Here is a 17,498-nt window from a genome sequence, read left to right on the forward strand (position 1 = left end):
CATACACCTTCAACCTTTAACCAGTTGAGATCTTCATACACCAGTGACTTAAATCACAACACAAACATCTCAGTTCTGCTTTCTGATTCTGACCATCCAAAGCATGAACCTGAACCTCAAGAACTGACCATTTCCACCAGTCTTCTGTGCGAGACCTTTAACACACCTTGCTCTCTTGAAAGCTTCTCCACTCCCACTGATCTTTCTCACCGATCTTTTTCTGAAGACTGGGAATCGGAGTTACTCAGAGGAAACAATGTAGAGGAAGATGAATGTGAGGAAGGAATTTATGACCTCTCTACTCAAGAACTCAAGAGAAAATGTGCAGTGTTTGAGAAGGAACCTCAGACAACAAAGAGTGAGCCTGTGTGTGAGTGTGTGATACGTGAAAACGATTTTGACACCTTTAATTCGGTTGATAAGATAAATGATTCAGCTGACATTAAATCTTCCCAAGCTGATAAAAATACAGGAGAAAACATTACAAGAAACCTTGAAGAACCAAGAACTTTTACAACCAAGAACCTGTTTGCATCATATTCCATCACTACGGAGAGAAAGGAGACTGTTAAAGAAAAGACATTTTTTGTGGATCCAAGGTTTGTTAGGGATGAAGTACAGTTAAGTGGAGAAAGTGAAGCAGCACCAGGTGAGGTCGAGCGACAGATCTTAACTGAAGATCTTGCTATTATCAAACCAGACACTCCAGTTCTGCAAGTGTGTCTGTCTCAGGAATGTGTCCCTGCCCCTCCCTGCAGTCTGCACAGTGAAGTGTCACTCGGAGACCGCAAGACAGAAACGCACCTGTACGTGGAGGCAGGGTCAGGCCCAGGCCCCTCCCAGGAGTCTGGATCTCCCACACTGCCACAATGGGACGACTCAGCAGGGGGTGGAGCAAACGCAGATATCGTCAGGCTCCATGTGGATAGAGACGACATCAATACACAGGAGACAGAGACACGTTCTCTCACCTGCTATCCAGCACCGAGATTAGAATCTGCTCTCACACCAGGACTACCAGAGCCCAGTGATACCTTCCAACAAATTCAAAACAGCGCTCAACGAGAGGAACAAGACATCGTCGAGAATCCTGCCTTCCAATCAGGGGACGCTGCAGATAGCAATAGAGATACCTGTGGAGAAAACAAGTCCCAGGGAGGAATCATTGTTTACATCAGAGAGTTTTGTGAGGAAGAAGACAATCCTCAAAAGTCAACCAGTAGGAGGACACTCTCTAACCATCTGCCTGCAGCAAGACACACATCATTTGGCCGGTAGGTGCGTTCTTTCTTTTTCTTTCTTTCTTTCTTTCTTTTTCTTTCTTTCTTTCTTCCTTCCTTCCTTTCTTCCTTCCGTATTTCCTTCCTTCCTTAATTCCTTTGTAGAAATTGTGGGACATTTGATAGCCTTAATGTTTCTACTCCAAAGTGGTGCGTTCCCTGATATTGATTCTTTCCTTCAGAGGCTTGTGTTTCTGTTTTCTTCCCTCCTTGCTTCTATCTTTCATCTTTCTAACTCACACTCTATGAGCCTTCCGTTTCATGTTTCTAGAGTCTCAGTGTCCTTTGGGAATTCTGTCTAATTCCATGAACATTCCATGGGGGCCGACATAAGATCGGATTTCTGTGCATCTCAGCCCTAAATAACAACTCCATCTCTGGTCCTCATGCTAAAGAAACTCTGCTTAGTTTGTTTATAGGTTGAGGATACACCTGATCGCACAATGTATCAATGGCCTCATATCTCTCAGGTTGGGTTTATGTTTCTTATAGTAGTAGAGGCAGCGATATGGAATGAACGATAGAAGATCATTGGTCTAAAGTGTAACTGATAACTCCTGCTGCAGGTGTGTCTCGCTCACAAATTCATGACCTAGTTGAGGTTTTCCACAAATGCTGCCATCCCTATATCCTGTTTTCCTCCTCACAGAGAGTGAGGTTTATCATTCATCACTCTGTAGACGGCATTGAGCAGGTCTCTTTGCTCGCCTGTCGGCTGCATCACAAAGACAAGTGAATGTTTCTCACTTTGTTTTGTACGAGTCATTAATAGTTCATCGAATCTGCAAAAGGCCACACCTCATTCCAAACTCATTTCACCTCATTTCAGTGTGACCTGTCACCAGCCTGCCACAGTTTCTGTGCACGCTGTTCTCCTGTATGACAGGAATGCGTGTCTTCAAAATCCTAATAATTGAGCTTTAATGTTGATGCTAAATGCTGGATGGACAGTTTCAAACCCTGTACTGTACATGCAGTGATGTCACATTTCTCTTCTCTCATTTGCCTAAACGTTTTATAAAGAATTAGACAGGATACTGTTTTGATTTTGTGGTTCATTTTGTATGTAAATGATTTATGGATTTAGTTTTGGATTTTATAAAACAACAAATTAAAACGATCATCCTGAATAGTACCTTCTATTCTAATTCTATTCAGTGGATGTGCTAGCTCATCAGAAGGTTGAGGGTTCAAGCCTGGGATTGTCAAGATGCCACCCTTGGGGACCTTGAGCATCTGTGCTTGGTCATCTGTGTTCCACAGCTGAGCCTGATTTTCTTGGAAAATCCACACCCACAAACACCAAGAGTATCGATCAGTACAGACTCTCTTTCTCAACACCTTTGTGTACACAGTGATGAACCAAGTTTCCAGAGTTTCCACATTTTTGTCCTCGCTGCTGCTGCTGCTTCTGCTTTCATGTTTTTTTTGACAACTGATTTAAACCTGAAATCCTTGCATGCTTTCACAATCTTGTTGCTCTTCACGCATGTTTCATTTCTTACTTGACAGGTTTCTCGTGCCATTCCTGGGCTCTGGGCTAATCTTTACAAAGACACGGGGTTTAAAGCTGATTGCATCCTAAACGTGTTAAATTACAGTCATTACAAGTGACAAAATACTACAACCAAATTGGGGCATCTGTCAGTATGAGGGGCAGGAAAAGAATTCACTACACTGATGTTTGGGATTGTAAATGGTTTGAAGGCATTGATTAGTTTTCTATAAATGTAGCTCTGACGGTAGTACAGCTGAAAATCCTAAAAATAATATGATGTTGTTTTCATAGCAACATCCAGTATAGAGTTTACAGTAGATGGACCTATTCAAATATCTGGAAGCATAGCTGTGGAATGAGTATCCAGTGTCAGTCAGAGTTAAAGCTGTGATTTCATATTTTGTTCATATTTCATTTTTTCTTTTCGACAATGATTTTGACAAAACACTCAGTCGTTGATTTTTTTTCTCTTGAAACAGCCCCACTCTGAGTGTTTCATATTTGGACAAAATTGCATGATGTGTTCAGTACAAACACTAAAAACAGAAAAGGAACATTTTGTTGAAAATGAGTGAGGAAATTGTTCTATATTTGGCTAATATCTGTTCCGCGTAACCTGTCGATGACTACGCTGTGTGAAGGAATCAGGTAATCAAAATGGTTTTGTAGTGTTGTACAAAAATCCTACCAATAATGTGTCTCTCCCACACCCCCCCCCCCCCCCCGCCACTGTGACACTGTGGGCATGTTTCCTTGTAACTCTGTAAAACTATCCGATTGTGTTTCATTATATCATGGTGTGCGGCGTCAGTGATTTACCTCTAGAGGCCGCTCTCGTACCGTATAAAGCAACCTGGAAAAACTATCGGTTTAGATTTTTGCATAGTTCTAGCAATCAGCTATTGCTGCCAATTAATCTGCAAAACTGAAGAGTCAGTCGACCTCTACTCTACATATCTGATCTCTCTAGTCCATTAAATACAATCAATTATTTTGCATAGATGGAAAAGAAAATAAACTTTGGATATGATGTTTCTCCACCATGCTTCGCAGTGAAGGTGGTGTTTTGTAGTGTTAAAATCTGGAACTGCACCTGAATGAACTGAGTCTTTATATCAGCTCTACACATAATAAAGAAACTGAATACATTTTGAACTGAACTGAAAACTACAATGATTTTTCCCAACTTTTATATTATAATGTATTTTATTTGTGTTCTTGACATATGATCCCAGTAAAGTCCAGATCAGTTCCAGGTTGTGACGCTACAAAATGTGAAGATGTTTCAGTAGGGGTGATGCAAGACAGAAGTTGACAATTTTATAGTGAGTTTATTTTTTTATTGCTGCAAAATTATAGTTCACACCCTGATACACACCCTGATTACAAAACCCAGTTGCAGAACACCAGAACGTGGCCTTCAAAGATGAGCTGAAAGGTCACACACGCTCGACTTCCTGAGGAACCCTCTCACATTTCACAATCATCACTTCAGTTGTGCTTGCGTAAACGTCGAGGCACTATCTCATCACTTTAACACAGAGAGAGAGAACACCGGCCACGTGTGTTTTACTAAAAACATACTATTGTTTATTATAAAGTGCGTACTGCTTTTGTATTTAGTTGAAAATAAGTGCGCAGTCCTGTCGTGTTTGTATTAAATTATTTATATTATATTGGATCTTTTGTACTTAAAAGAATGCTAAATATGTTCCTGAACAGGGCTGAGAGAGGCAGTGTGATGATCTAATTCTGCCATAAACATTTCATCACATACCTTTTTGGATGTCATGGTATCACCATATCTGTTTTTAGGATCCAAAATAAAATAAGCATCATTAAAAAATCAGCTCCTGAAAACGTTCACTCCTTCAATGCTTTGTCTTCATTTTCAATATTATACATTAATACTGAAGGATCTAAACGATGAGACATGAATGTATGTTATGTAGTAAACAAAACATGTTAAATATCCCAAAATATGGTTTACAATTTCAAATGCCACCTTTTACTTTGATGAGAACTTTGCACACTATTGGCATATTCTCAATCAGACTCATGAGGTCATCACCTAGAAGGATTTTCCAACTTAACTTCCCAACTTTTAAACTTATCCACTGCAGCAGAGGTAGCTCTTCATCTTTTTTCTGGATCAGTCTTCACGAGAGCTTGTTTTATTATAGCATTTTATAGTTTTGGTGACTGCACTTAAGGATATGTGCTTGAGATGTTTTGGATTGACTGACCTTTATTTTTTAGTAATGATGGATCTTTTCTCTTTCCTTCACTGAGAGTTTCTTGCTATAATATGGATGATACACCAGCTGTAATAGCACTGATGAAGCTATAGATTCTGTACTCACACTTTCCTCTGCACAACTGATGCTCTAAAGCACATTAAACATCTTTTTTTTTTTATATATATAAAACGTTTATTAAAACCTTGAGATTAATATATTTTCATATCACAGATTAACTTATTTCATGTTAACTTATTTATTAAAAATACTATAATTCTATATGTTTAAAATAGAATTGTACATATTTATAATATAATAATATATACTGTATTGTTAAAAATAATGATTGTAATAATTTTGGAGAGGAAAGTCTTGTTCATGCAGCACTGATGATTACAGTGAAAAGTTTGTTGTGTATACACACACACACACACACACACACACACACACACACACACACACACACTGTTTTCATCTTTGACAATTCTCCAAATAATCTTTATAGTTGAGAAAATAGAGAAGGATTTTATCAGTAAAAACTTAGAAACTCTGGTTTCTTTATCCTGAAACACATCATTTATTATTATTATTTAATGCTTGCTGTAAATAAACTGATGACAGAAGGAAGACGAATCTGACTTCAGATCTGATAAAAAAAATAAACAAAACCGAACATGTGTTTGTACAACAATGATTTTTTTACTGTGTTTCTGTTTTCTGTTTTAAAACCAGTCAGGCAACATCACACCCGGGTATAGACAGGGAGAGATGGAGAGCGACAGAAAAACAGGGAGACAATTGGGGGTGAGAGAGAGAGAGGGGGGGGGTGAGAGAGAGAGAGAGAGAGAGAGAGAGAGAGAGAGAGAGAGAGAGAGAGAGAGAGAGAGAGAGATGTAAGAGAATAAGAGAGAGACAAAAAAAATGAGCAGGGTACATAGAGGGGAGTTAGATAAAGAGAGAAAAAGTGAGAGAAAGGGGACGAAAAAGAGGCAGAAAAGAAGGGTGTAAGAGAGAGAGAAAGAGAGAAATGCAGGATTGAGACTGAGAGAATGTGGTGTGTTCCAAACAGGTCCAAATAAAGTTTTTCTCTTCTGCACACATAGCGACCTGTGAAGATGATAAAACCTTTAAACCTACAATCAGACAAACTTTATAAAGTTTCTAAATGTGTTGGACCACGAGATCTTCATTTCAGTCTCAATGTTTTTGTGGAATCTGATTCTCGGGGTTGTGATGAGTTTTGTATCCATTAGAGGGCGTACATGAGCCATTTATTAAACCTTAGTGTGGATTAAATGCTATAAACTGTATTGAAAGTTTGATATTTAAATCGAAATAAATTCAGTGTTTTAATAAATGTGTATGTTACTTTGTGTTACATATATTTTGTAAATAAAATATTTGTGATTAAATTAATTAATTAAAATACTGTTCAATGAATTCAACTAGTTAAATATTTAATTGTTAATGCTGTTTATAAAGTCCACATATTACAGTTGTTTAAAGTAGAGTATTTTGTATATATTTAATATTTTTATTTATGCAAATTACAAAAAAGTTCCTGTATTTCTATATAGTGTGTGATCATTTCAACCCTGTCACCAGTTGGTGTTTATCATGAGTGGATTTAAAAAAGCTAGATCATGTGTTTCCCAGCGATATATAGTCATAGAATAATACAAATAATAATAATCAACATTTCAAGTGATCGTTTGGTTGAATAACAGACACCTGGGCTAATATTTCAGTGACGTTATCCAGAAGGTTATGACTTCAAATCCTGTACCCTCTGAACGAGACGAGTACTTCTCAATGCTTCATCTTTATAATCATTTAAACAGAATATAAGAACAAATTCAGATGCAGTTTATTGTGTTTCCTCAATCACACTGAGCGTCTTTTTTCTCTTACTCAAAAAATACACTGAAAGGAATATATTTCCTCTTTTTCCAATTTCAGTTCTCTTTATTTTTCCAACACAATGACTCTGACAACCTCTTCAGCATTTCATGAGCTTCAACATCGTTCAACACGTGTGCAATAAAACACCCTGTATACTGTCTGTGTCCTGCATCCAGCCACAAATAACCACCTGGAAATATCATGAAAATGTCACTTCTACTTCCATTAAAACCTGTGTGCTGATTTTCCCGAGACGCACCTACAGGACCTGAGGTTAATTCAGACATGCTGAAGCAGGAAAATCCTCATGTTTTTATTAACATCTTTCTTTCTCCTTGTGTTTTTCCTCCTGCTCCAGGTTCCCTCATGCCTTCTCTCCTCTCAGCACAGTAATCGAAGAGTCTGACACCGAGATCCCCTTAGAACTTTGTCCTGAATCAGACACAGACATGAGCATGTCTCATGTTGGGGTGATGAGCACCACCTTCACTCTGAGGCCCAAAGTGTCTCAAGTAGGGCGAGAGGATGGCAAAAAAGTGAGAAAGGTTTCGCTGGTGAACGACAGCAGCATCAGAAGCAGTTCAGTGCTTAATGAGAGTGTTGTGGAGGAATTAGAAAATGGTGTTAAAAGTGACACTGTTTATAACGAGACCAGGCTCGAGACACTCGATGAATGGAAGCCAAGGCCCTACGACTACCGTATTTGTGAAGGAGAATCGAGATCTTCTGTAACAGCCAGCTCGGAGTCAGAGGTGTCAGGTAGCACACACCTGTATACCTCATACTCCAGCAGCTCAGAATACGAACCGAGTGTGCGCTCCTCCTCCTTCTCCTCCTCCTCCTCCTCCTCCTCCACTCTCACCTTCTCTTCTGAGCGAGACTGGGAAACCCTCCCCTCCGCCGTCTCCCTGGAGACAGCTGGTAGCCACAGTAACACTACCTGGTGGAATGCGAGGAGCGAAGTCCAGGTGAGCAGTGAGAGCCAGACGGATGGGAGGAGCTGGGAGGAGCTTCCCGAACCTGCCGGGGAGAATGAGATGAAAAAATCAGAAGGAATAGCAAACACAGACTCACATTACAGCGAGACGGACGGATTCTTCTCCGGAGTCTTCAAAGCCACTCGGGTGGAGCTTTCCCCGACTGAGGCTGATCCGGAAACCTCAGCTCTCTCCTCTCCACATGAAATGGACTCTCTGGTGGACACTCTGAAAAGCATGGCACCTCCTGTTCGACACCGGTCTCTACGCAGCAACACCAGTCTGCCCTTCTCGTCTCTGCCTCCAATTGTTGAAGATGCCACGAGCCTGGTTCCTTTTGGAAATTCTGAGATCTCCAGCCCGACCTCTCCTACACCCGCTGAGCCTTTCAGCAGCCTGCCGCCGGACATCGGGTTGAACTGGAGCACCTCAAAAGATATGCGTTCTCCACTCACATTGATGACCATGCTGAAGGAGCAGCAGGGCCAGGATCTTCAGCCACGCTCTCTTATTATAGCACCTAGAGCTTCTGCTCTCAGTAGCATCATCATGCGCAAGAGCTCACTTCCAAATCTCAACCTGGATGAAGGATCTCAAGTTAACGGCGTCTTAGGAAGCTCACGCCTGGACCACAGCTTGCTGTTTTCCAGTTACCGCAGTGAACAGAACGAGGAAAATGGCAAGGCAGCAGGACATCGCTCTCTGTTTCGAGCAGCCTCGTTGCCTGAGGTCAGCTCCGGACACGACTACCACAGCAAGATTTCCATAGCACCAGACTCACTCAGGTCTACAGGGTCCTCTCTTGAGCTGTCATTCTTCACACCTCCAAGCTCTCTTCCAGGGTTGACCGAGACATCTCGTATCAGCAGAAGCTCTTTGGTCATCCACAGTCCTACATCTGAGAGTCCTACCTCCAGCACCACACCTCTTCATCTGGGCAGCCTGTCACCAGAATCACAAGTTAAACCCCCAAGCCTGCAGAGGACCCTCAGCCTCGGCGCCACGTCCGTCAGATCGCCAGTTCACGATGGCGTTTTTGGTTTCACCCAGGTGTCTGGACCAGACAGGAGTCTAATGGCCAAGTACAAAGCCTTCCCAGATGCCTATGTAAGTACTCGTAGAAATTATAAAAAAATCTGTTATTTTAGTGTCTCGATCTGTTTCTTTTTTTAAGCTCGGTGTCGCACTAAATGACCTTTTACAGGGGATCGTCTTACAGTCTACAGTTTGAGAAATGCCATTTTGGGACTTTCCTTTTCCACTGAAACAAGGTGCCTCTGTGACACTGTAGAACTTGTAGGCAGTGAAAGGTAACGGAGAAAAGAACACCTCAGAGAAAAAGGGATTACAATGGCGTCTCAGAGGCTCGTATCCATTACCTTACCTCTCATGCAGTATTCACGTTTCCTCTTTTCTTCTGAAGTGGACGAGCTCTAACTTCTGTCATCCGGTCTCACCGTGCCGGTCCGGTAGCGTCATAACCCGGTGACTCAAACATCTTTTAATAGTTGTTCAAACATACAGTAACATTTGAGCAAGCAGCAGGTCCTGACGCAAACCTGAACGCAAAGTCTTTCACCTGCATTCACAGCTCCATGTTTTGTTCTTGATTGATCTGAACACTTCTGTAGCTCCTGGATTATGTCGTTGATTTAAAGAACTGGATTTAAACTCGAGGTCAGGGTTGAGGTCAGGTCTGGTTCATTGCAGAAATTCATTCTTGTCTTTTTTTTCTATTCATTAGTTCTCGTGTCACCCTCGAGCGCGTCGTCGCAGTAAAACATTATCAGCCTGCTGATCTCAGCTCGAGGTGGGATGTAAATATCCTGCTCCTTCTCCTGCACCCCGAGACAATCACACTGCTTTCAAACAACAAAATATAAATGTCAGGGCTTCCTCCACACACTAATTGCTCCGATACCTAATGTAGACAGGTTGACAGTGATGTGTAATGCCGCACACACACACACACACACACACACACACACACACGTGTTTAGACACACAAGGATGTGGGCTAATTATTCGAATTCCTGAAGAAACCTGCAGTTGGAATGTTTCATTGATGCGTTTAGAGAGAAACACATCAAGAGAATTCCTGAGAATTCCTGCACAACAAAATCAAAACAAAGCAGAATGCTTTTGTCATCGTCTACTGATATCTTGTATATATTGAGGTGTAACGGCGTTTTAGTGGCACCTTAAAAAAAAAGAAAAAAATCTAAGATTGCGACAATGAAGTGGTAACACTACAGGAATAAAGATACGAGATTAAAGTGGTGATATTTTGTGAAAAATCACAGAATTGTGAGAAATGTTTTGCATAAAACGGATGTAGAGGATTTGTGTGGATTTAACTTCACATCAGCATGGTGTTATACTTAATAAACAGACACTGCAGCGTTTCTGTAGGAAACTCAATATATTCAGAAGAAAAAAAGCATTGAGGAAATGTAACATCTGCGAAGAGGTGAACAATTTACTCTCATAGAGCTCTTATATATTTTTTTCTTTTTTAAGGTGCCACTAAAACACAATTGTACATAAGAATTAGAGTTTGTAAAAGAAAAAAAAGCATTTACACTGTAACGTGGTTGTAAATCATTTCATTTAATTCATAATAGATACATAAAAATATGCCATTAGATGTTCTGCAACTTTGCACCAAGAGAACCTGCGTGCTGTGTGACGGGACTGTCGTGCTAAAATAGAAAGTCATCAGAAGCAAATGAATCCCCTGAGACTGAAATGAGACTCGTGTGCGCTAGTTTACCAGCATGTTAATTACCCAGCTACTTAATTGATCTGAGCCCTGAAGTGATCAGAAAGTGGCAGGTGGACAGTAGGATTTCACTTCCACAGTGTTGTTTTTGTGTGTGTTTTAATGTTTTTAGTTCTATTTAAGTGCATGTTATTTCCCACCGCTTTCCTTAGACCGGCTCGCTGATTTTATCTCACAGCTGAAGTTGATGGTTTGTAGATGTTCCCCCTGCACGTCTTCTGAGAGATGAATCTGAAACTGTCAGTTTCAGAGACTGAAATCAGATTTCTCCTGTTTCTTCAGAACCATCTGGCTTGTGTAGACTGTGTATAGAAAGCTCTTTCTGGACCTTCTCTATCATTACTCTCCTACCAGACATCTTCTAATCACCACCTGTTACCTGGTCCATATTGATGTCCCATCACCTTCTCTAATCTTTTCTCTCATTAAATCTTTTTTAAAGTATTTGTGAATGTTCTTAATGAGGAAAATTGGACTTGACTTGACTTGACCTACGCAGGAATCCGTTTGATTAGAAAAACAAAAAAACAAAACAGGTTTGACTGAATAACTGAAGGTTTCTGAGGAATTTCTATGGAGTGATATAGAGTTGATAAACACACGAGGAGAAGTGTGACGAAGCAGCATATAGACACAGACAATAGTACTGTAGGAATTTGAGTAATATTAATGAATCGTATTTTATATCAGTGTTATAATATGATGGTGGTTCGAGGCAGGTTGTGTATAGATGGGACTAGGACACACCCAGACCAGCTGGCAGCAAGAGTGTGTGGTGGTATTTCAATAGAAGTTGATGGAGGAAAGTGAGAGAGAAATCATTAAAGATCATTAAACGCAAGTCTATGCACAGAGTCAGCATGTTTGTTCCCTCGGGCTTTTAAACACACCTCTGTGTGTGTGTGTGTGTGTGTGTGTGTGTGTGTGTGTGTGTGTGTGGGTGTGTGTAAAGCTCAGTGATCTATTATAATATATGTAGCTTATACATTTTGTAGGCATATAATGAGATAAAGCAGTGCTTTAATGATGTGTTTAAGCCCAGGTTTAATTACATGTACCTTTATGGCATTTAGCAGACGTCCTTAAAACTGAGCAGTTGAAGATTAAGGCTCTTGCTCAATGGCCCAGCAGTAGCAGCTTGGTGGTGCTGGGATTTGAACCTATAACCTTCCGATCCAGAGTCTAATGCCTTAACCACTGAGCTGCAAGCTTTCTGCCTTATTTATCCAACCTTATTTAAAATCCTAAATTCTGATTGGTCAGAAAGAGTTCAGATTTTTCTATAACAGAAGCTATAAAAGTAGCACAACTGCTTATCTACTAGTAAGTTGTATTTTTACTATAAATGCATAGAATGTATAGTCTATCGTTCATAAAGTGTAATACATTTAAAACTTTAAAAAGTTCTATGATTTAAGTAAAAGATGGATGATGGATGATGGATGGATGGATGGATGGATGGATGGATGGATGGATGGAAGGAATAAAGCTGTTTAGAGCAAAGTGTTTGGCTCGTGGGATGAGTGACGACTTTCTGTCCAACATTGAGGCCCTTCATTTGTTTGTCTGTTGTTGGATGATGGAGATGTGACGAGAACTATTTGCTTAGAGAAGGAGGAGTTAGGAAAAGTTGTCTGCTTGTCTGTAAACATTAGTGAAATTAGCCAAAGGCACTAAAGCGTGTATTTGCACTTCATCAAAGCTCTGAACACTGATAAAAATGGCACGATTTTCTTTTGCACAAATGCAAAAGGGTTCATTAAGGATAAGACTCAGAAAGAGTTGTGCTTGAAACTCTAATTATATTTCTACTGCAGAAAGAAGTCTAATAGTATCACAATCGGTTGTAAAAAAAAAGTTACCTATTTTATTTATTTAATTTGTTTAATAAAGTTTAATTACGGACAGTTCTTGTTATAAGGCCCCACATTCTACATTTTAAAGCCAGTAAAAATACGTACAAATTTGTCAAAATATTTTTGCTTAAACTTCTTATATGGAAGAAATGCAGCTTATTTAAATGATGGCATTTCAGCACACATCAGTCTGCTGTCATGCTGTAGACTGATTTATTTTGGTGGAATCCCCTCACAGTGTGTGTTCAAGTCTCCCAGGCGAGCTGTAAGGAGAGCGCATACACGCTTTATCACCACGTAATCCAGAGATCATGTGATTTCTGACTTTGCATGTTTTGTGATCAGGAACACACACTAATCAAACAGACACTTGGAGGATTGTTTGTGAGTTCCAGCCGTCACTCCTGTTTTAATTACCACGGCTGAGTGAATTGTGCAAAGACTTCTGCCTGAGTATCAGGGAAAACACAGCCTCTCCTTATTAAACCAAATACTCACTCACTCACACGCACACACACACACACACACACACACACTCGCATACACAGATTTTAAGATAAGAGGATGTGGCACAGACCCAAACTCGAGAACACAAAACACTTATGTCCTATAATCATAAAAACACATCTTTAGCATGACAGTGTATTTTGACAACCCACTTTCTTTTATTTGTTTAACAGTAATTCTGTAGTGTTTTGTGTAAAAACAGCACAAACCTAAAATTACACAATGTGAAAGTGATGCTAATCAGTTTTGTGGTTGTGTATTTGTGTGTAATTCTCCAAACCTTTTTCTCATGCAGCTCACTAAAGAGAAGGAACATGGAAAACTGAACCCTCGACCGGGGAAGGTGAGTCTAATGCACACTAACACACACCTCTATACACAATCACACACACCTCTATAGACTAACACACACCTCTATAGATTAACACACACCAATATACACAATTACACACACCTTTATAATTTAACACGCCCATCTATAAGTTAACACACATCTGTAGAATAACACACACCTTTATACTGTTCAGTAACAAACATACACACACACACACACACACACACACACACACCTCATAAAGTTTTATTACTGAGTTTATTAAACAAAATGTTGTGAATTTTATGTCTTTTATTTCTTTAGTGAAGATTTTATTTATAATTAATGTTGATGTCGTGTTTTTATGATGTCACAACCAGACCTTTAGAGCAGGAAGTTTCTTTTCCACGTCTCATTTCAGACACATTTTTTTTTAATCTTGAACAAACCTGGAACAAATGTCAGACCTGAACCAACAAGCTGATCTTTTCTGCTTCCTGCAGCTTCTTTATCATCCTGACCTTTTATAGCCCTGACTTTATAAGAGCGTTTCACACCCCTGCACATGTGGTGTTTTAAGAAAAAAACATCTAGAAAATGTTCGTGTTATTGTGCTAGTGATTCAGATGTCTAGGACCTGAGCATTAGGACCAAGGACCAGGACATGTTCATAGCAAGTGTAATTTGTATATATTAGTGAGACAATTTACAGGCATCGTGTAGCAAACGCTGGAGCTTGATGATCATGCAGGTGCGTGAAGCTCTGAGCAGAAGTAGAACATGAAGATGAAGTGAACAGGTTTGGAGAGATTGAGTCCGAGCCAGTGATATCAGAAAACATATGTGAGAGAGAGAGAGAGAGAGAGAGAGAGAGAGAGAGAGAGAGAGAGAGAGAGAGAGAGAGAGACGTAGATTACTAGGTATGCTCTTCTCCTGCTGTTCCATAACTGAGGACAACGTTTTCATGCCGTTACGCCACATAACGACTTTCATTACGTTGTGTAATGTGTTTTTTTTTTTTTTTTACCTTTAGAGCAGAATGTTTTTTCTTTTCCACATCACTTCTCAGACACGTTTCATTAATCCTGAACAAAACCTGATTCAAAATTCAGACCTGTTCTACAAGCCGATTATTTTACGCAGCTTCTTTATGTAACTCTGAATCCTAAACACTAAACAGTGTCTTAGACCACAATCTGATCTGTAACACCATCTGTTTTAATTTAATACACATCTGAGTTTAATTAAACAAGAAACAAGAAAGAATATTTTATATAAAAAGAATATATTCGAATGCAAGATTTTTATTTACTAAAATAGAATCAGAATATTTTATTGATCTCGTAGTGAAACTGTTTGGTTGCAGTTGTTCACAGTAAAATTAAAGAAAAGTATTAATAAAAAATATGAAAAAATATATATATTAAGTGACATAAAATGTATAGCAGCAGTGAAACAGATGGCAAGAAAAGTCAGTCTGGTATAAAAGTTATTGCGCATGTAACAATTATTATTGTTATTGCACTAAAATGATTGCCTTTAACATGAGTAGATTTTATTAGCTGTGTCGTCTCAGTGTGTCTGCGATTCTGGAACAAATCCAACTGAAGGAAAAGGAAATGCAGGTCGATAAAAATATGCTCACCTTATAATCAGACTGTTTTTATAAAACTCAAAATCTTTGAGAAAAATTCAACACATCTGCACCGTCCACATCCTGATTGTTGGAAAACCCAAAATAAAGCAACATAACTATAGAAAAGGACAGAAACGATCACTTTATATAACTAACACTTTATATAAATAACGCAAGCAATCCAAAACCATTTTATTTCATCTAACATTATACCAATGATGAGATTCATAAAGACACATTTAAGTTGTATTAATTATATGAATATTCACCATAAATTATGAAGATGGGCCATCTGTAAAGGTTCTGTAGAACCTTCAGGAACCCTTATTTACTTAAAGAACCTTTGAGGAACAGTGTGATGATGATGTGTGAAACACAGATCTGGAGTTCTGACTGTACAGTAAAGAACAAGCATCTCTGCTCATGATCAGCCCTGGTGGCTGGAGCCGGTACTGCAGCTTGTTATCTGTTTGATCATAGTTAGAGTTTAAGGAGTTTTGGTTTTGATTAAAGTTGCGGTTTTATTCTCTTTATTAGATGTTTATATACAGTCGTCCAGGACTGCGTGGACAGAGAATCGAGCTGAAGGGAGATGTAGTGGATGCTACAGAGTGGGAGTTTTCAGAAACCATCTCCATTAGAGTTGTCCGAGGAGGGTGAGGACAAAGTCTCACACAAACACACACACACACACACACACTGATAATTTGTAATTGTATTGTTCAAAATTGTTCTTTTATATTATATATTGTATTTTAGATTATGGATAAATTAGTTTTTCGAAGGGAAGTGTCAGTGGATTAATAACGAGATAAAAATAAAGTATATATGCATTAAAAACATGCAATGTCACAAAAAAAATCATTTAACTTTCATGCCTTTTAAACAAATACCATTTCCATTATTCGATTTATTAAAATACTGATTATAAATGATTGATCACATGTGAGTTCTATTAAATAAATAACAATTATGATCATTTACCATTTAAATTTAATAATAAATAAAATGAAATGACAGTTTAATGAATGACGTTGAATGAAAACGTTTCACAAGAAATGATCGGAACTTTGCAGATGGGTTTTGTACGAGAAGCCGGAGTTTAAGGGAGAGAAGATCGCTCTGGATGAAGGAGACATCGAGCTGACTATTCCCTTCAGAGCTCCAGAGGACGAGCCGAGAGTTGAGCAGAATGGAGAACAGGAGGACGAGAAACCCGGACGTGCGGAACAGAGACGCTTTGTCATCGGGTCACTACGCAGAGCCGTGAGGGTACGAGGGTTACGCTCAACTAAAAAAAAAGATATATTTAAATAAATAATGTCAATTTATTGTTTATATGCAAATCTAAAATATGACTGTTAAAAAGCAAACCTTGAAAAAGCACCATGTTTTTTTGTCAAACTACAAACTTTAACAGACCAAAGAAGTGACGTCAGTTCACACACACACACACACACACACACACACACACACACACACACACACACACACACACACACACTCACACACACACACACACACACAATGGATGTACTTTTTTCACTTAAATTACAGGAAACTTTTCTAATTGTTTTAAAATGTATTTTTCTAATCTCATTTAATTATATTTTTATAACTGTTTTTTGATGTTTGTTAATAATATTTTTTTTTATAAATTTAACCAGTTTCTCTGTAGAAAGCAGAAGTGACTTATGGTCCATTTGTAAATCTAAAATAAAAAACAGTCATTTCTTAAATACATTTTATTTTTATTAAGCTGAAGGTTAGAAAGAAATGTGCTAAAGGTGATGGAGAAAAACCACAAACACACCCTTTATTTATTATGTATTTATTTGACTATTTATGTAGTAGTGTTTGTAAACCTGTTCTTCATGTGAGGTCAAACACTGCTCTCGATCTCTTTCTCAGGACTACAGCGTTCCTGAGATCTGTCTCTTCCCTGAGCAGAACGCTGAGGGAAAGAAAGTGGTGTTCAGGGACACATCAGATGACGCTCGTATCTACGGCTTCCCCATTAAAGCCAACTCCATCATCATTAACGCTGGGCTGTGAGTCGTTTCTAATTCTTTGAATTCTTAATTGTATTTTTAGTTTTGAGTTTAAAGACTAGGGTTAAACTCAGACTACAGCAAAATCCTGCATCTGCGTTACACGACTCTGAGCACCAAGAACTCATGCAAATCTTGATTTTACTGTTGGACTGAATCTGAATACTAATCGTGTGACGGAACCATATAAAATTACTTGAACCACTGAAGGAGCCATTTGTACATCACATCACATTATGGAGTCACTCATTCAGTTTCCTCTCTCCATCTTACAGGTGGCTCGTGTTCGCAGAACCGTTCTTCCAGGGCGTCCCACGAGTACTGGAGGTTGGAGGCTTCCCAAATCCAGGCGCCTGGGGCGTCACCCACCCCTACGTAGGCTCCCTTCATCCTCTGAAGATCGTAAGTGTGTCGTCCTGTTAAACATGGATTTAGTGTGAGTTGTGATGGATGCAG

The 17,498-nt window shown here is 39.2% G+C and overlaps 1 protein-coding gene and 1 long non-coding RNA gene across 2 annotated transcripts in view; one reads left to right on the plus strand and one right to left on the minus strand.

The window, feature by feature from the left end:
- Positions 1–17,498, minus strand: part of LOC310740119 — an 80,894-nt gene that overhangs the window by 45,940 nt on the left and 17,456 nt on the right. The window lies entirely within an intron of this gene.
- The window catches only part of crybg2 (crystallin beta-gamma domain containing 2), a 42,165-nt gene that overhangs the window by 12,437 nt on the left and 12,230 nt on the right, over positions 1–17,498 (plus strand). Inside the window, exons 4-10 of the mRNA XM_083566462.1 lie at positions 1–1,274; positions 7,279–9,004; positions 13,338–13,385; positions 15,529–15,647; positions 16,068–16,263; positions 16,903–17,042; positions 17,318–17,444. The exon at positions 1–1,274 is cut by the window's left edge and continues 1,212 nt beyond it. Of these exons, the coding sequence (XP_083422588.1) occupies positions 1–1,274; positions 7,279–9,004; positions 13,338–13,385; positions 15,529–15,647; positions 16,068–16,263; positions 16,903–17,042; positions 17,318–17,444 (3,630 nt within the window). The remainder of the gene's footprint in view (positions 1,275–7,278; positions 9,005–13,337; positions 13,386–15,528; positions 15,648–16,067; positions 16,264–16,902; positions 17,043–17,317; positions 17,445–17,498) is intronic.

Source organism: Silurus aristotelis, assembly GCF_946808225.1.
Source record: "Silurus aristotelis genome assembly, chromosome: 17".
Lineage (NCBI taxonomy): Eukaryota > Metazoa > Chordata > Actinopteri > Siluriformes > Siluridae > Silurus > Silurus aristotelis.